The 14,030-nt window shown below is 35.6% G+C and overlaps 1 protein-coding gene across 1 annotated transcript in view; it reads right to left on the bottom strand.

The window, feature by feature from the left end:
• LOC150075924 (NEDD8 ultimate buster 1-like) overlaps positions 1 to 14,030 on the bottom strand; it is a 106,839-nt gene that overhangs the window by 5,680 nt on the left and 87,129 nt on the right. The window contains exons 14-16 of the mRNA XM_090387201.1: positions 12,918 to 13,023; positions 6,409 to 6,495; positions 5,964 to 6,102 (exon numbers count right to left, since the gene is read on the bottom strand). Of these exons, the coding sequence (XP_090243327.1) occupies positions 5,964 to 6,102; positions 6,409 to 6,495; positions 12,918 to 13,023 (332 nt within the window). The remainder of the gene's footprint in view (positions 1 to 5,963; positions 6,103 to 6,408; positions 6,496 to 12,917; positions 13,024 to 14,030) is intronic.

Genomic DNA, 14,030 nt, shown 5'->3' with positions numbered 1-14,030 from the left:
AACAATAGGACTGGTACATCTGATGAGACAATTAGATGCAGTAGTCACATATGGGTTTCTCCTTGAGGAGACCAACAGGGCTGAAGCAAGTCTGGGTAAAAGGAGGATTACTTTGGATTAGCTGCATGGCAAATCAGGCATCATTGCCTGAGTTGTTTTTAGATTCATGACCATTTTGTCTGTTTATAGGATGAAAATAAGAGGAAATCCTACATCTCTACCTGAGATTGGCAAAGTCAGCATCACTTGAAAAGGTGCTTTATATTTTATTGTATTTTCCTTCTTTCATCAGATGCAGCAGCCTTCTCTCCCCCTTCCCCCAATTTGTTAATAAACTTATCTGATGGTAGCATTCCACATAGGATCCAGAAACATCTCATAATCTGGTTATATAGCTCAGAGAGATCGTACTTAGATTAAGATCACATTTGTTGAATTGTAAAAGAGATATTAGCAAAGGCTTATTTTATATTTCATTATTTGCAGCAAAGATGGCGTTCCAGTGTAATCACAGCAAAAACACTTCCTGGAGCAGATTGTGGCAGTGATCATCAGCTACTCCACATCATTCTCAAGCTGAAGCTGAAAAAGATCATGAATAAGGTTTTCCCTAGACGATTCGATGTAGAAAATATTCCAAACAATTATATGCTTGAAACAGGCAACTGTTTTCAAGCTCTATTAGAACTAGATGACGATATGCTGCCTGAGGAAATGTGGGAAAATACAAAAAGCATTATTAAGGATTCAGCAAATAGACACATTAGAGAAAGGTCAAAGATCAGGAAGCCTTGGATTACGGAAACCACTTTTAAACTTATTGAATGGATAAGAACTGCAAAAGCCCAGGGTGTACAAGGAAACGAAGAGTATCAGGAACTAAGCAAAGTCATCAAGTGCTGTTTAAGCCAGGACAAACAGGATTATATCAATCGAAAGTGTAAAGAAATCGAACACCACAACAAACGAAACAACATTAAAAAGATGTATGATGTAATTAAGTCCGTAAGACAAAAGTCCCGACCAAAACTTAATGTAATCAGGAACCCCAAAGGGGAAATTTTAACAGAGGAGAACACAAAGGAAGGTGGAAAGAATACTGCGAGTAGCTCTTCCAAGCACCTGCTGGCCAAATAATCTGCCACCCCCCCCCTTTTCAAGAGAGTGATCATGAACCAGTTCCACTGAACGAAGAAGTCGAAAAAAGCCATCAGAGAACTAATGTGAGGCAAGTCACCTGCAATTGATGAAATCCCTGCAGAATTGATTAAAGCTACAGGTGTGAAGGGCGCAGAGTTTTTTTATAAAATGATTGTAAAAATTTTGGAAACGGGACGGTGCCCATCAGATTGGAAGAAATCAATTTTCACCCCCTTACCAAAAAAAGGAGATCTGAAAATTTGCTCAAATTACAGGACTATTAGCCTAATTTCTCACACTAGCAAGATTCTTCTTAAAATCATATTGAACAAAATCTCAAGAAGAGCAAGCAGGTTTCAGAAGGGGTAGAGGAACCAGAGATCAAATCTTGAGCCTATGACTGATCATTGAAAAATGCAGAGAATTCAATGTTCCAGTCGTTTTGTGTTTTATAGATTATACAAAAGCATTTGATTGTGTTCAACATGAGAAACGATGACTATTATGAGTTTCCCAATCCACATAATTCAGCTGATTAAGCTACTGTACCAGGAACAGGAAGGAACTGTGAGAACCAACATAGGAAACACAGACTTTTTCACAATAGGTAACAGTGTCAGGCAGGGCTGTATTTTGTCACCTCACCTTTTTAATCTTTATGCCGAAGATATCATGCGTGAAGCTTTGGAAGATTTAGAGACTGGCATCAAAATTGGAGGACTGAAGATAAACAACCTTTGTTATGCAGATGATACTGTGCTAATTTGTAATTCTAAGGATCATCTTAAAGAAACTCTGAGAACAGTATGTGAAGCAAGTAAGAAAAAAGGATTGTTTCTGAATGTGAAAACTAAAATTATGGTGATTGGTGATAATCTCGATTCCAGTAAAGTGAAGGTTAATGGGCAAGATATCGAAGAAGCTGATGAATTTGATTACTTAGGGTCAAGAATAAATAAAAATAGTGACAGCTCAAATGATGTAAAGAGACGACAAGCAATTGCTAAAACGTTGGTCGCTGATCTGATAAAATTATGGAGAGATCAGGATCTGCTCCTAAAGACAAAGCTGAGAATCATTGATTCATTAATTTTTCCAGTTGCCACTTATGGATGTGAAGGATGGAATCTGAAAAGAGTTGACAGGAAGAAAATTGAGGCATTTGAAATGTGGTGTTACAGGAGAATACTGTGTATTTCCTACTTGGATTGAAGAACAAATGAGTGGGTATTGGATAAAATTGGCAGGCCTAAAATTCTTCATAGCATCAACAAAAGTTTTCTGGCCATATAGTAAGAAGGGAAAACTTTCTGTAGAAGAATATAATGGAAGGAAAAACCGAGTGGAAGAGGTGCAGGGGGAAGACCTGCAACTAGGTGGAAAGATAGGATTAATGAACTGCTGGGCATGACACTTTGCAATGCCGCTCGTAGAGTACACGATCAATACAGTTGGAGGCCACAGGAGCTCCTCAGGGAGCTATGTGACTTGGAAGAAGAAGAAGATTTGCATGACCCAAATATTAGCCATATCTACCAAAACAAATAATTTCCAAAAGAAGTGAGCTATGCAGTAATGTAATTCATTTTTTTTTTTTTTTTTGGAAACAAATCCATGATGATATGATTGAGACTTTATGTAATTATCCATTTTACTGTCATCAGGAATTGGGTTATTGAATTCAGAAGGGCTTACAGAGTCACTACGAGTCAGTTCATAGATGACCTGTAACTATATTTCTATGTAACAGTACCAGTGTTTTATATGTCAACCACAGGAAACACTGGTACTATTCATCAGATTTGGTTACAGTACATAAGAAAAAGCTGAAACTAAGTATATTTTGTGTACAAGGTTATTATATTGATCACAAAGGACTGAGCATGAAAAACATGGGTACCAAAAGATTTGAATGCAGGCAAAATAACAAATGTGCAAAGATAACTTCAAAATTTGATCAGGATTCAAATAAATGTCAGTCAACTGATAACTATGGATGAAAATGATCCATTATAATGATCTAGAGTCCAAACAACAGTCTATGAAGTGACATTATGAAGGATTTCCTTGCCACAAGGCATCAGTTTTTTGAGATGACGAAGGAGTGATATGTAGTAGTAGTGGCATGTGATGCAAGAAAGCAAATGTATGAGCTTATGCAGCATCAGCCAAAAAAAAAAAAAAAAAATCACACCATTCCCTCCAAATGCCTGTCCAATTCCTCCTTAAATTTATTCAACCGATCAACTTCCACAATGACAGATGGAAGTTTGTTCCTGCAATTAACCACCCGCTGGCTAAAGGCAAATTTCCGCACATCTATTCCACATCTGTCTTTTCTTAATTTGAATTTATGCCTCCTTAGGTTCGTAATCTGAACAAGTGGAAGGATCCCATCAGAATTCAGCGTCCTCAACCCATTCAAGGCCTTATATACCTCAATCATATCACCGCGCAGGTGCCTAGTCTCCAGCCACTGCAATTTGCAGAACTTAAGCCTCTCTTGGTAAGAGGATCCCTTCATTCTCCTCACCAATCTTGTTGCCCTTCTCTGTACACGCTCAAGTAAATCTACATCCTTCCTAAAATGAGGCCTCCAGACCTGTACGCAGTACTCAAGGCGTGGCCTGACCATTGCCTTATACAGAGGGATAATCACCTCCTTTTCCCTGCTAGCAAAATTCCTATATATCATTGACAAAACCCCATGACCTGCCCTGGCAGCCTGTCTGCATTGCTCAGAAAACTTCATATCTGCCTGCACAATTACTCCCAGGTCTTTTTCATTTTCTACCACCTTAAGTGTAGTACCACACAGTTGGTATGTTTCTCTGGGGTTACTTCTACCCATATGCAGTACTTTGCATTTGTCAATGTTAAACTTCAGTTGCTACTTCTTAGCCCATCTGCCCAAATTATCCAGATCCTGTTGCAGTAGCACACTGCCATTACTGTCATTAACAACCCTGCCAACCTTTGTATCATCTGAAAACTTCGACATTAAGCCTGATATACCTTCATCAATATCATTGATAAATATACAAAACAACAGTGGACCTAACACCGAACCCTGTGGGACTCCACTAATAACATTAGTCCAAGAAGAGAAGCACCCATTGATTACCACCCTCTGTCTTCTCGCACTTAACCATCCTTTTATCCATTGTAGCAACTTGCACTTAATACCATTCTACTCCAATTTGTACAATAGTCTTCCATGCGCAACAGTGTCAAAAGCTTTCCTGAAATCCAAATATATGATATCAAAATTATTTTTTGCATCCAGTTCCTTTGTAACCACATCATAATAACCTATCAAATTTGTCAGACAAGACTTTCCCTTAACAAACCCATGCTGTGTCTGAATTATTGCTGCAGTCTTGTCTAGATGATCCTGCAATGCATCCTTAACCAGCGACTTCATTATTTTACCCGGAACAGAAGTTAAACTAACTGGTCTGTAATTACTCGTGTCACCCTTTGATCCCTCTATTATTAGGGGGATCGTAGGGAACTCTCCAAAGGAACCCTCTTCCTACATTACAACACTTCAAGTCCCAAGGTTTCAGTAATCATGTTGACAATAAATGATTCAGGTTATGAAATGCCACACCCACCTCATCCTTCATACATGGACCTCTCAGATTGCCACCTGATTCGTATACTGGGGAAAAAAAATGATGTTATTCATGTGATTGAGGAGAGTGGTTAGATGTGAGCTCCATTTAAGGGGTCTACAAAAAGTGAGAGTACACTGTATTAAGTGTGTGGCCATCAGAGGTGACTATACTGAACCAAAAGTTGATTCATTTCCAAAACACTTCATTCTGGTAAGTCAGCAATTTTAAAAATACTCATCATATTTTGCTAATCCTTTAATTTATTGAATAGTTACTTTATTGATTGCCATTAGCCAAGGTAACCCACTAGAAGCAAATGCAAGTTTCAGAGATAAGGAAGACACCAGTGCAGCATAGTAAGTCTCTAGGTAGAATTATTTTGGATTATTTGCATGGCAACCTGATGCAATGAGGCATCATTGCCTGAGTTTTGCCTGTAGCTTCATGACCATTTTGTCTTTTTACCAAAGGGTAATCCCGAGGAACCCACCTCTGCTGCCTGAGATTGGCTGTCACTCCACTTGAAAAGGTTCTCCATATTGTCAGTGATATTCAAATTTAAATCTTTCCAAATTAGTGGCAAATGACAGGAGTTACTATCCTTAATGTAGAGGTTAGATAGCAAGTAAATCAATATGTGGTGGAAAGACTGGCATCCGTTTGACAAAAATAAAGGTTTGATATAGTAGATAACCTTATGACCCATTTTTGCTCCTCTAAAACAACTTTGGATGTAGCTGGGTTTAAAATTAACAACTCTGTGCATTGTTTAATTAATATTAGTTTCCCTTTACCTTAGAAATAACCATTTCCAATGCCAGTGATCATTGCACCACCATGAAATGTTTCACATATTAAACTCTATAAAGAGAGGTGTGTGCAGATGGGGAATATCAATTGCAGGCTGCAGTTTAACTCCCTTCTTAAGTATTTGTAGCTCACAAACCTCCTTTTATTTACTGAAGTACGTGTATCCAGTGTTGCATACGATGTACACTATGCAGCAGTTTCTAATGTTCACTCAGTATATAATAGCTATACCATGATATTCATATATTCTCTCAAAGATTTCAAATTTTTTCAGATAAAAATAATTTACTATAAATTGTTATAATTTTATATAGTTGCTATAATATGATACATAAAATCACTTCCACATAATTATATTAATGCATATTTTACTTATGAACTTTCAATACACACCTTGACCAGATGGTGTACTATTATTATTTCCAAAAATGCCTCTCTCAAGCAACAGATGATCTGTTGCTTTCTCAATAATGCCTTTACATGCTTTCAGAGCACGCCGTACCATTGCAGGACTGAATCCTAAACTCACCATCTAAAGAGTAAAAATTACCACTTTTAATAATTTTTTTTTTAAAAATTACTATATGAAACCTTTAAAGTATACAAAACAATAAAATAAGCCTTGTTTTTTATTTAATTTTATAGAACTTTTTGTGAGAACATTCAGAAGTATATAAGTCAAGAAAGAAAAATCGATGAATTGTCTTTTGCAGCCAAAGTCAGCTTAGATTTGAACAAATATGGTAATAAAAAAAAAAAGCAATGTGTTAGTTATAATGACTCAGTATGTATGTATATGCATCACTAAAAGTATAAAAATTACTAATATAAAACATACTTTGGCAACAGCCTCTTCTGGTATATCATCATCATCAAAATCATTTTCTGCCTGTCTCAACAGCCACTCCTTTTGTTCTTGAAGCATCTAAGAACAAAAATAGTAAAAATTAGATACTATTCACTTTCACTGCAACACTTTATTAGAAACAATAAGGAAAAGTGAAATAAATGTATACTAATTTGTCTAAATTACATTTAAATTATCACTCTCAATTATCTATTATAATATTCTTGATTAAATAAGGGAATTTGAAATTGTTAACCATTTCACCAGTGAATTTGTTTCAATTGGGTGGGCAGGTGCACCCCATTAAATTTTGATGGTGGCAGACTCTGTGGAGTAGTTTTTTTGTATAATTTTGAAATTTTATGAAAATGAAAACTTTGTACATAAATGCTGTAAAAAATGTGTTCTCATTTTGACTTTATTGTCAAAAATTAAATCAGAATTTTAAAAGGTGTTAAAAAATTTGTAAATAAAACCTGTCATTAATTTTTTATGCAATAACATTCTCTATATCTATTTATGTATTACTAAATTCAGTTTTTCTCAAATTCTGGATCTGAATTCCACAGAAATTGAAAGCTAAAATTTTTCAAAACTACTTTTATGCTGTCATCTATTATAAACTGTCTACAATTAGTTGGAAACATAAGAGAGGGCAGTATATACTAGTACAAATTGTCTTGTACAAATTGTCTTGAAAAATTTCAAGACAATTTGTACATTAACAGACACATTGTTTGAAGCAACCTTCAAAATGTATACCCAAGTACATATTCCTCAGAGCCCACACATAAAAACTCAGAATTATGTAAGCACTGTTGAAAAAGTTAATGGCAAAAGATGCTGCATGACAGATCTTTTTACTCACTTCATGTAACAGATCATTGCCATAATAATGCTTTGCAATACAAACACAATCATTGTAAGTATATCTGCTGTATAATATCTTGTATAATTTTCAGTGGAGTAGCAATCCATAACAATAAACTACATAAAAGCATTCTGAAGACACACTGGATAAACTATAATTGTAAATTTATGAATAACTGTTTAATGAGTTACACACACACACACACACACACACACACACACACACACACACACACACACACACACACACACACACACACACACACACAAATTGGTCTCCACCTGGGATTTTTAAACCTGTAAACAAAATTTCACATCAGTTTATTGCTGCAGTGTTTGTTAACTTATTATAAGTGATCCACTTTTTATCCAATATTACATAAACAATGCATTTTGACAAGTATAATAACAGTATCTTATCTATTTCTTGGCAAATATTTTTTCTGCCAATTTATGGACAGAAAAATAATTCTCTCTAAGCTAAACCCGAAATTTGGTGAAAATCAAACATATCATTCTTTTGTTTTTTTGGATATCTGATTGAAATGTGTGATATTAGCATTAGTAGAGGCATTTGATGCAAGAAAGCAAGCTTATGCAGCATCAGCCAAAAAAAAAAAAAAAATAAAAAAAAAACCCACTTCCACTTCACCCCTCTGTTCGTTCAAAATACCTGTCCAGCTGAGCCTTAAACTTATTTAGGCTATCAACTTCCACTACAAGGGATGGAAGTCTGTTCCACCAACCAACCAACCACCCGCTGGCTAAAGGCAAATTTCCGCACGTCTATCCTACATCTGTCTTTCCTCAATTTGAATTTATGCCCTCTCAGGTGATTATTCTGAGCTAGAGGAAGAATCCCATCAGCATTGAGCATCTCAAACCATTCAAGGCTTTATACACCTCTATCAGATCACCTTGCTGGTGCCTAGTCTCCAGACACTGTAATTTGCAAAACTTAAGCCTTTCTTCGTAAGAGCACCCCTTTGTTCCATTCACTAATCTTGTTGCCCTTCTCTGTACTCGTTCCAGCAGCTCTACATCCTTCTTCACCAAATTTGGGGCAGTGCAATGTAACAATACAAGGTATCACAATATCAATACTGGCACACTGCACATACAAACCCCTGATTTTGCAAATGCTTTTATGATATTTTTTCCTGCAGCATTAAGTATGTTATAATAATGCTGTCGCAGCAGCAGTAATGCAAACTGCACACCATACATTCAAAACTGCCAAAAAAGTGCATTCCAAATTTAATATACAATCTACTGACTGCACACACTATTTTAATCATTAAAAATTTCCTATCATATTCTGATTACATTATGAATAATAACAGAAAGCTTAGCAGATAAATAAAATCAAATCATTTATGTATATCCATCTATTCATAATAAAACAAGAACTGCTGACCTCTTTAACACTCCCATATGCACCATTTTAAAAAATATACTGAAAGGCATTTTTAATTTATCAGTAATTAATAAAAGGAAAACACGTGCCCATGTGACTTGACATATTACAGCGTACCACAGGGTAAGATTTAAAATACTATCTTGCATATGAATTAATAAAAAATAAAAAAAAAATAAATTAAACTTATAATTACAGTACTAACTCCTAACATTTACCAGCACACATTCTCAATAGATTAAAATTTTCAAAAATATTTTATTACCAAATTAAAGATAGAAGTAATTATTGTTAATTAATAAAAGAAAACAAAATTATTTAAAATTGAGAATTAACAATACCTTTATACACACAATGCTTGAATTTTAGCTCAATTTAATTATTAGCAACATCTTTTGCTGGGCATTACTTTATAAAGCCTCTTGATCAGTGTAGCCTTTCCTGGATGAAGGTCTGGTCTGCCTTGTTATAATTAATTTTGTAATAAATGCATTTGAATATTCAACTGTATTCAAAGATATTTGAAGATATCTGTTATGCCTTAGAGGGGAACAGGTATCCTGTGTATTATCAGACACTCAGTCTAAAACACTGATGGATCCAATATCTTTCTATTACAGAAGATTTGGGAGAAGTCCGGTTGGCCTGCCTCCCTAAAATCCACTCATGCGCACCTTCTCGATGGTAAGCCCTGTTACGTCACTTAGGTGGCAACGAACGTGTAGTGGTTCTCTTCAAGACACCTGGTCAGCGTGAAGAGGAAAAGACCAAACCCTCCAGCATATGACAGCACCACAAAACAAATGGCCCTCAGTCCCCAGCGGCTTTCACTCCCCCTCTTACGGCAGCGAGATGATCAGAGTGGAAGCAGAGGGTGCTAAGAATCTCTGGGTACGACCAGGCTGCCATGCACGGAAACTGAACTTGGCCTGTTACAACATAAGATCACTCATCGGTGAAGACAGGCTATTAGAGCTGGAAAAGGAATTAGAAAATGTGAATTGGAATATCATCGGTTTGGCTGCAACAAGAAGAAGAAGAAGAAGAAGAAGAAATGAATCACTTATAAGTTTATCAAGTGGAAATTGCTGTACACCAATGGAAACAGTGAAAGGAGTGAAGGTGGAGTTGGGTTTCTGGTCCATAAAGATATAAAAAACAACATTTTGGAATTCAAAAGTACATCACAAGGGTGTCGAGACTAATACTCAAGATTTCTAAGAGGTACAAGCTAAAGGTTATAATGATTTATGCACCAGCATCGAGCCATGATGATGAAGAGGTTGAAGAAATGTACACCGAAATTGAGAGTCTTCTAGATGAGCAGAAAACCCACTACACTATTATTACGGGGGACTTCAATGGTAAGGTTGGAAAAAAAACAAAACAGCGCAGAAAGGGGAACTATAGGAAATTTTGGAATTGGTGAAAGAAATGAAAGAGGCGAAAGACTTGTGGAATTTGCAGAATCTCAAGGATTGTCAGTAATGAACACTTTTTTCAAGAAAAGGGTGAACAGAAAGTGGACATGGAAGAGTCCAAATGGATTAACAACTAATGAAATTGACTTCATCCTCACTAACAGAAGATATATTGTGAATGATGTTACTGTCCTGAATAAGGTAAATGTTGGAAGTGATTGCAGAATGGTAAGATGTACACTTGATATAGATGTAGGAAGGAAAAAACTGACTCGAGTAAATAATACAAAGGTTTTGAGATAACAGAAGAGGAGAAAAAACGAGGAATATTACAACTTTCTGAAAGTGATAAAGCCCAAGAAACCTATAGGGAAAAAGAAATTAAAGAAGAAAAAATTAGTCAAGAAACACTTGTTATGATGAACCGAAGGCGAAACATGAAGAGCAATAAAAACACTGACAAGGAGAAAATTGATTGAGTATGCTGAGTTATGAAAAGCCATTAGAAAGAGACTCAGAGAGGACATAAGAAGATTTAACACAAGAAAAGTAGAACAAGCATTAAGGGAAAACAAAGGATTTAAATCAGCAGCCATGAGCAGTAATACAGAAAGACAAATGATACTGAAACTGAAGAATAGCGATGGTTTACTTATAAACAGCAGAGAAGGCATAATTCAAATAGCAGAAGACTACTATAGAGAATTATACAAGGAGCGAGGGAATGATGCCAGCAGTGGGGAATAAGGATTGCAAATTAGCAACACATACAACATACCCGATATTCTTCCTGATGAGGTAGAACATGCATTGAAGAAAATGAAGAATCAGAAAGCCCCGAGGGAAGATGAAGTTACTGTAGAGTTGTTAAAATTGGGAGGGAGGCATAACACAAAAACTGGCAAGGCTCTTCACAAAGTGCATTAGAAAAAGTGTGACGCCTAAGTAGTGGAATAATGCAATCATAGTTTTGCTGCATAAGAAAGGAGATAAATCAGAAATTTGAAATTATAGACCAATTGGCTTGTTATGCCACATCTAAAAGTTGTTCACAAGGGTCAATACTAACAGATTAGAAAGAATACTTGATGAGAATCAACCGAAAGAGCAAGCTGGCTTTAGGACAGGATACTATGGATCACCTTCACGTAATATGAAGGTGATGGAGAAAGAAAATGAATATAAAACACCATTATGCCTGGCATTTGTGGATTATGAAAAGGCATTTGATTCCATATAGCATAAGGCAATGTTTCGGGCACTGGAAAGCCAAGGCATAGATACCCCACATATTACGATATTTTGAAGACAATATATGAGAATGCTACCTCCTTTATTAGACTAGACAAAGACAGTAGGAAATTTAAAATCGAGAAAGAAGTTCGACAAGGAGACACAATATCTCTGAAGCTGTTTACTGCTGCCCTTGAGGAAGCTTTCAGAAGATTAGACTGGTCGCAGAAAGGAGTCAATGTGAACGGAGAGTATCTAAACCATTTACGATTTACAGATGACACTGTGGTCATAAGCCACGATCCCAAAGAATTAGAGGAAAATCTTAATCAGTTATGCACAGTTAGTAAGGATTTTGGACTAAAGATGAATATGGCTAAAACAAAAGTAATGATGAACAAGCATGCCACAGAAAGGAAAATAATGATTGAAGGAGCAGTAATTGAAAAGGTGGAGTCATATAATTATCTGGGACAAGTTATTAGCTGTAATAATGATAAATGGCTGGAAGTCAAGAGAAGAATAAATTTTGGATGGATAGCATTCAGGAAATATAGTCACATACTGAAGAGCAATATCGCAGTTTGCCTGAAACGTAAAATAATAAACCAACGTATACTCCCCACCATGACTTATGGAAGTGAAACTTGGGCACTCACCAAAAGAATGGAAGAGAAGCTGAGAACTACACAGCGAAGAATGGAACGAATTATATTGGGAATGAGACTGTTAGATAAGAAGAGAAACACATGGATTAGGCAGCAAACTCAAGTAAAGTACATTCTTATCAAAACTAAAGAACTACAATGGTCCTGGGCAGGACACATAGCTTGAAGACATGATGATGAGAAAATAACAGAATGGTACCCAAGAAGAGCTAGAAGAAAACCTGGAAGACAAAGGTGGAGATGGATAGATGAAATTCATGAGTTTGTGGGTAGTAAATGGATGGTCAGTGGTCAAAACAGAAGGAACTGGAAAGTTGCTGGAGAGGCCTTCATCCTGCAGTGGATTGAAAATGGCTGATGATGATGATGATGTTATAAATGTTAAGAGTTAGTACTATGATTACACATCTAGTATACTACAATGTATATGCAAAGTAGTCATTTCACTTTATCCAGTGGTATGCTGGATTCTGTGATAACAGGCATGTTGTATTTCTAATCCACTTGGAGAAATCAAAGTGAACCAGAAAATATCACAGACCTGTTAATGAAATTGAAATCCAAGTGGATCACAAATACCACATATAGGCTAATTAAACATGTCAATTTGTACTAAAATCTTTTGTTTACCATATAATCCTTAATTTTTGTTGATTTTCAATATATGAAAATTTAGTGAAAAAATAGTAGAGAACAGTTGTATAACGAGAAAGAGCAAATCTTATGTGCCAAAATAAGACAATACTACTTGATCTCCTTTTCCACAAATTTAGGATGCTGTTATTTTATATTTTCATTTACAGAGATTTTAAGAGGCACAAGACTTTAACAAACTGGGTTTGTAATTGCAATTACAGTTACATGATTTCAGAACAATAAATTTTTACCTACCTGAACTGCCAAAGAAACACTGTTATTGGAGTGGCACAAGGAAATTTTAGACTCTTTTTTTGAATATCCCATTGAAACAAGCATATTAAAACAATCTACATTAATCCTATTGAAATAAAAACAAGTAAAAATGAGTGCAGTTTATCACAAGACTTTTGCTATAACAAGCTTCAATAAATGCACTGTTATTTTAAACGTTATCTACATGAAAAGCATTATGTGGAACGAATACTCAAAAATTTTAAAATATTTACATTTGACTCCATGTTATTTACGTAAATTTCAATTGATTTCTTGTGTAGTAAGTAGAAATTAGACAAAGGATTTAAACATATTTCCTACTAAAAGACAAGTCCAACACACTAAATATTGCATTTTTGTTGACATTCCATGGGTACCCATTATCAAGACAATTTTAAAGATCTAATAAGATGGACCATGTTTGGTCCGTATCTCTATATATATATATATATATATATATATATATATAATGTGTGAAAGGCATTAAATGGGAAACTCAAAATTTTTTTAAAAATGTATACACTTGACCATGTTATTAATGTTGCATAATGTGGAATCAATTCTCAAGGTCGCACACTTGGACTGTTCTCAAGAGATCCCATGAAATGCCACCAGAGTCCAAGGGTGATACTGTGGTCTCAAAGGACCACAGATGGCCACTTAACATTTAAGTGCATGAAAGGATATGACAGAAGCAATCAATGTACACAAGTAGCAATGATGCTACATGCTTTAATAATTATAATGGATATAAAGCATTAGTAGAGGCATATGATACAAGCCAGCAAGCAAGCTTATATAGCATCAGCCAAAAAAAAAAAAAAAAAAAACCCCTTCCCATTCACTCCAAATGTTTGTCTAGTTCTGCCTTTACTATAATGGATGTATTAGGGAAATAACAAGAAAATACAAAGCTTAAACTACATTATATAGTAATGTTGGGAGTGTTGTTAATAAAATGGATGAATCTGAGCTACTGGCTAGGTGTACAGATACTGATATAGGGGATAATGAGTTTCATCTTGGAATATGTATAGAAAGGTCAGAGAGGAATGAAGGGGAAAAGGAGTTATGCTTCTGATAAAAAGCTGC

Source organism: Mastigoproctus giganteus, chromosome 13 (assembly GCF_048544385.1).
Source record: "Mastigoproctus giganteus isolate SK-2022 chromosome 13, ASM4854438v1, whole genome shotgun sequence".
NCBI classification, from domain to species: domain Eukaryota; kingdom Metazoa; phylum Arthropoda; class Arachnida; order Uropygi; family Thelyphonidae; genus Mastigoproctus; species Mastigoproctus giganteus.
This window is presented reverse-complemented; position numbering and strand designations above follow the sequence as displayed.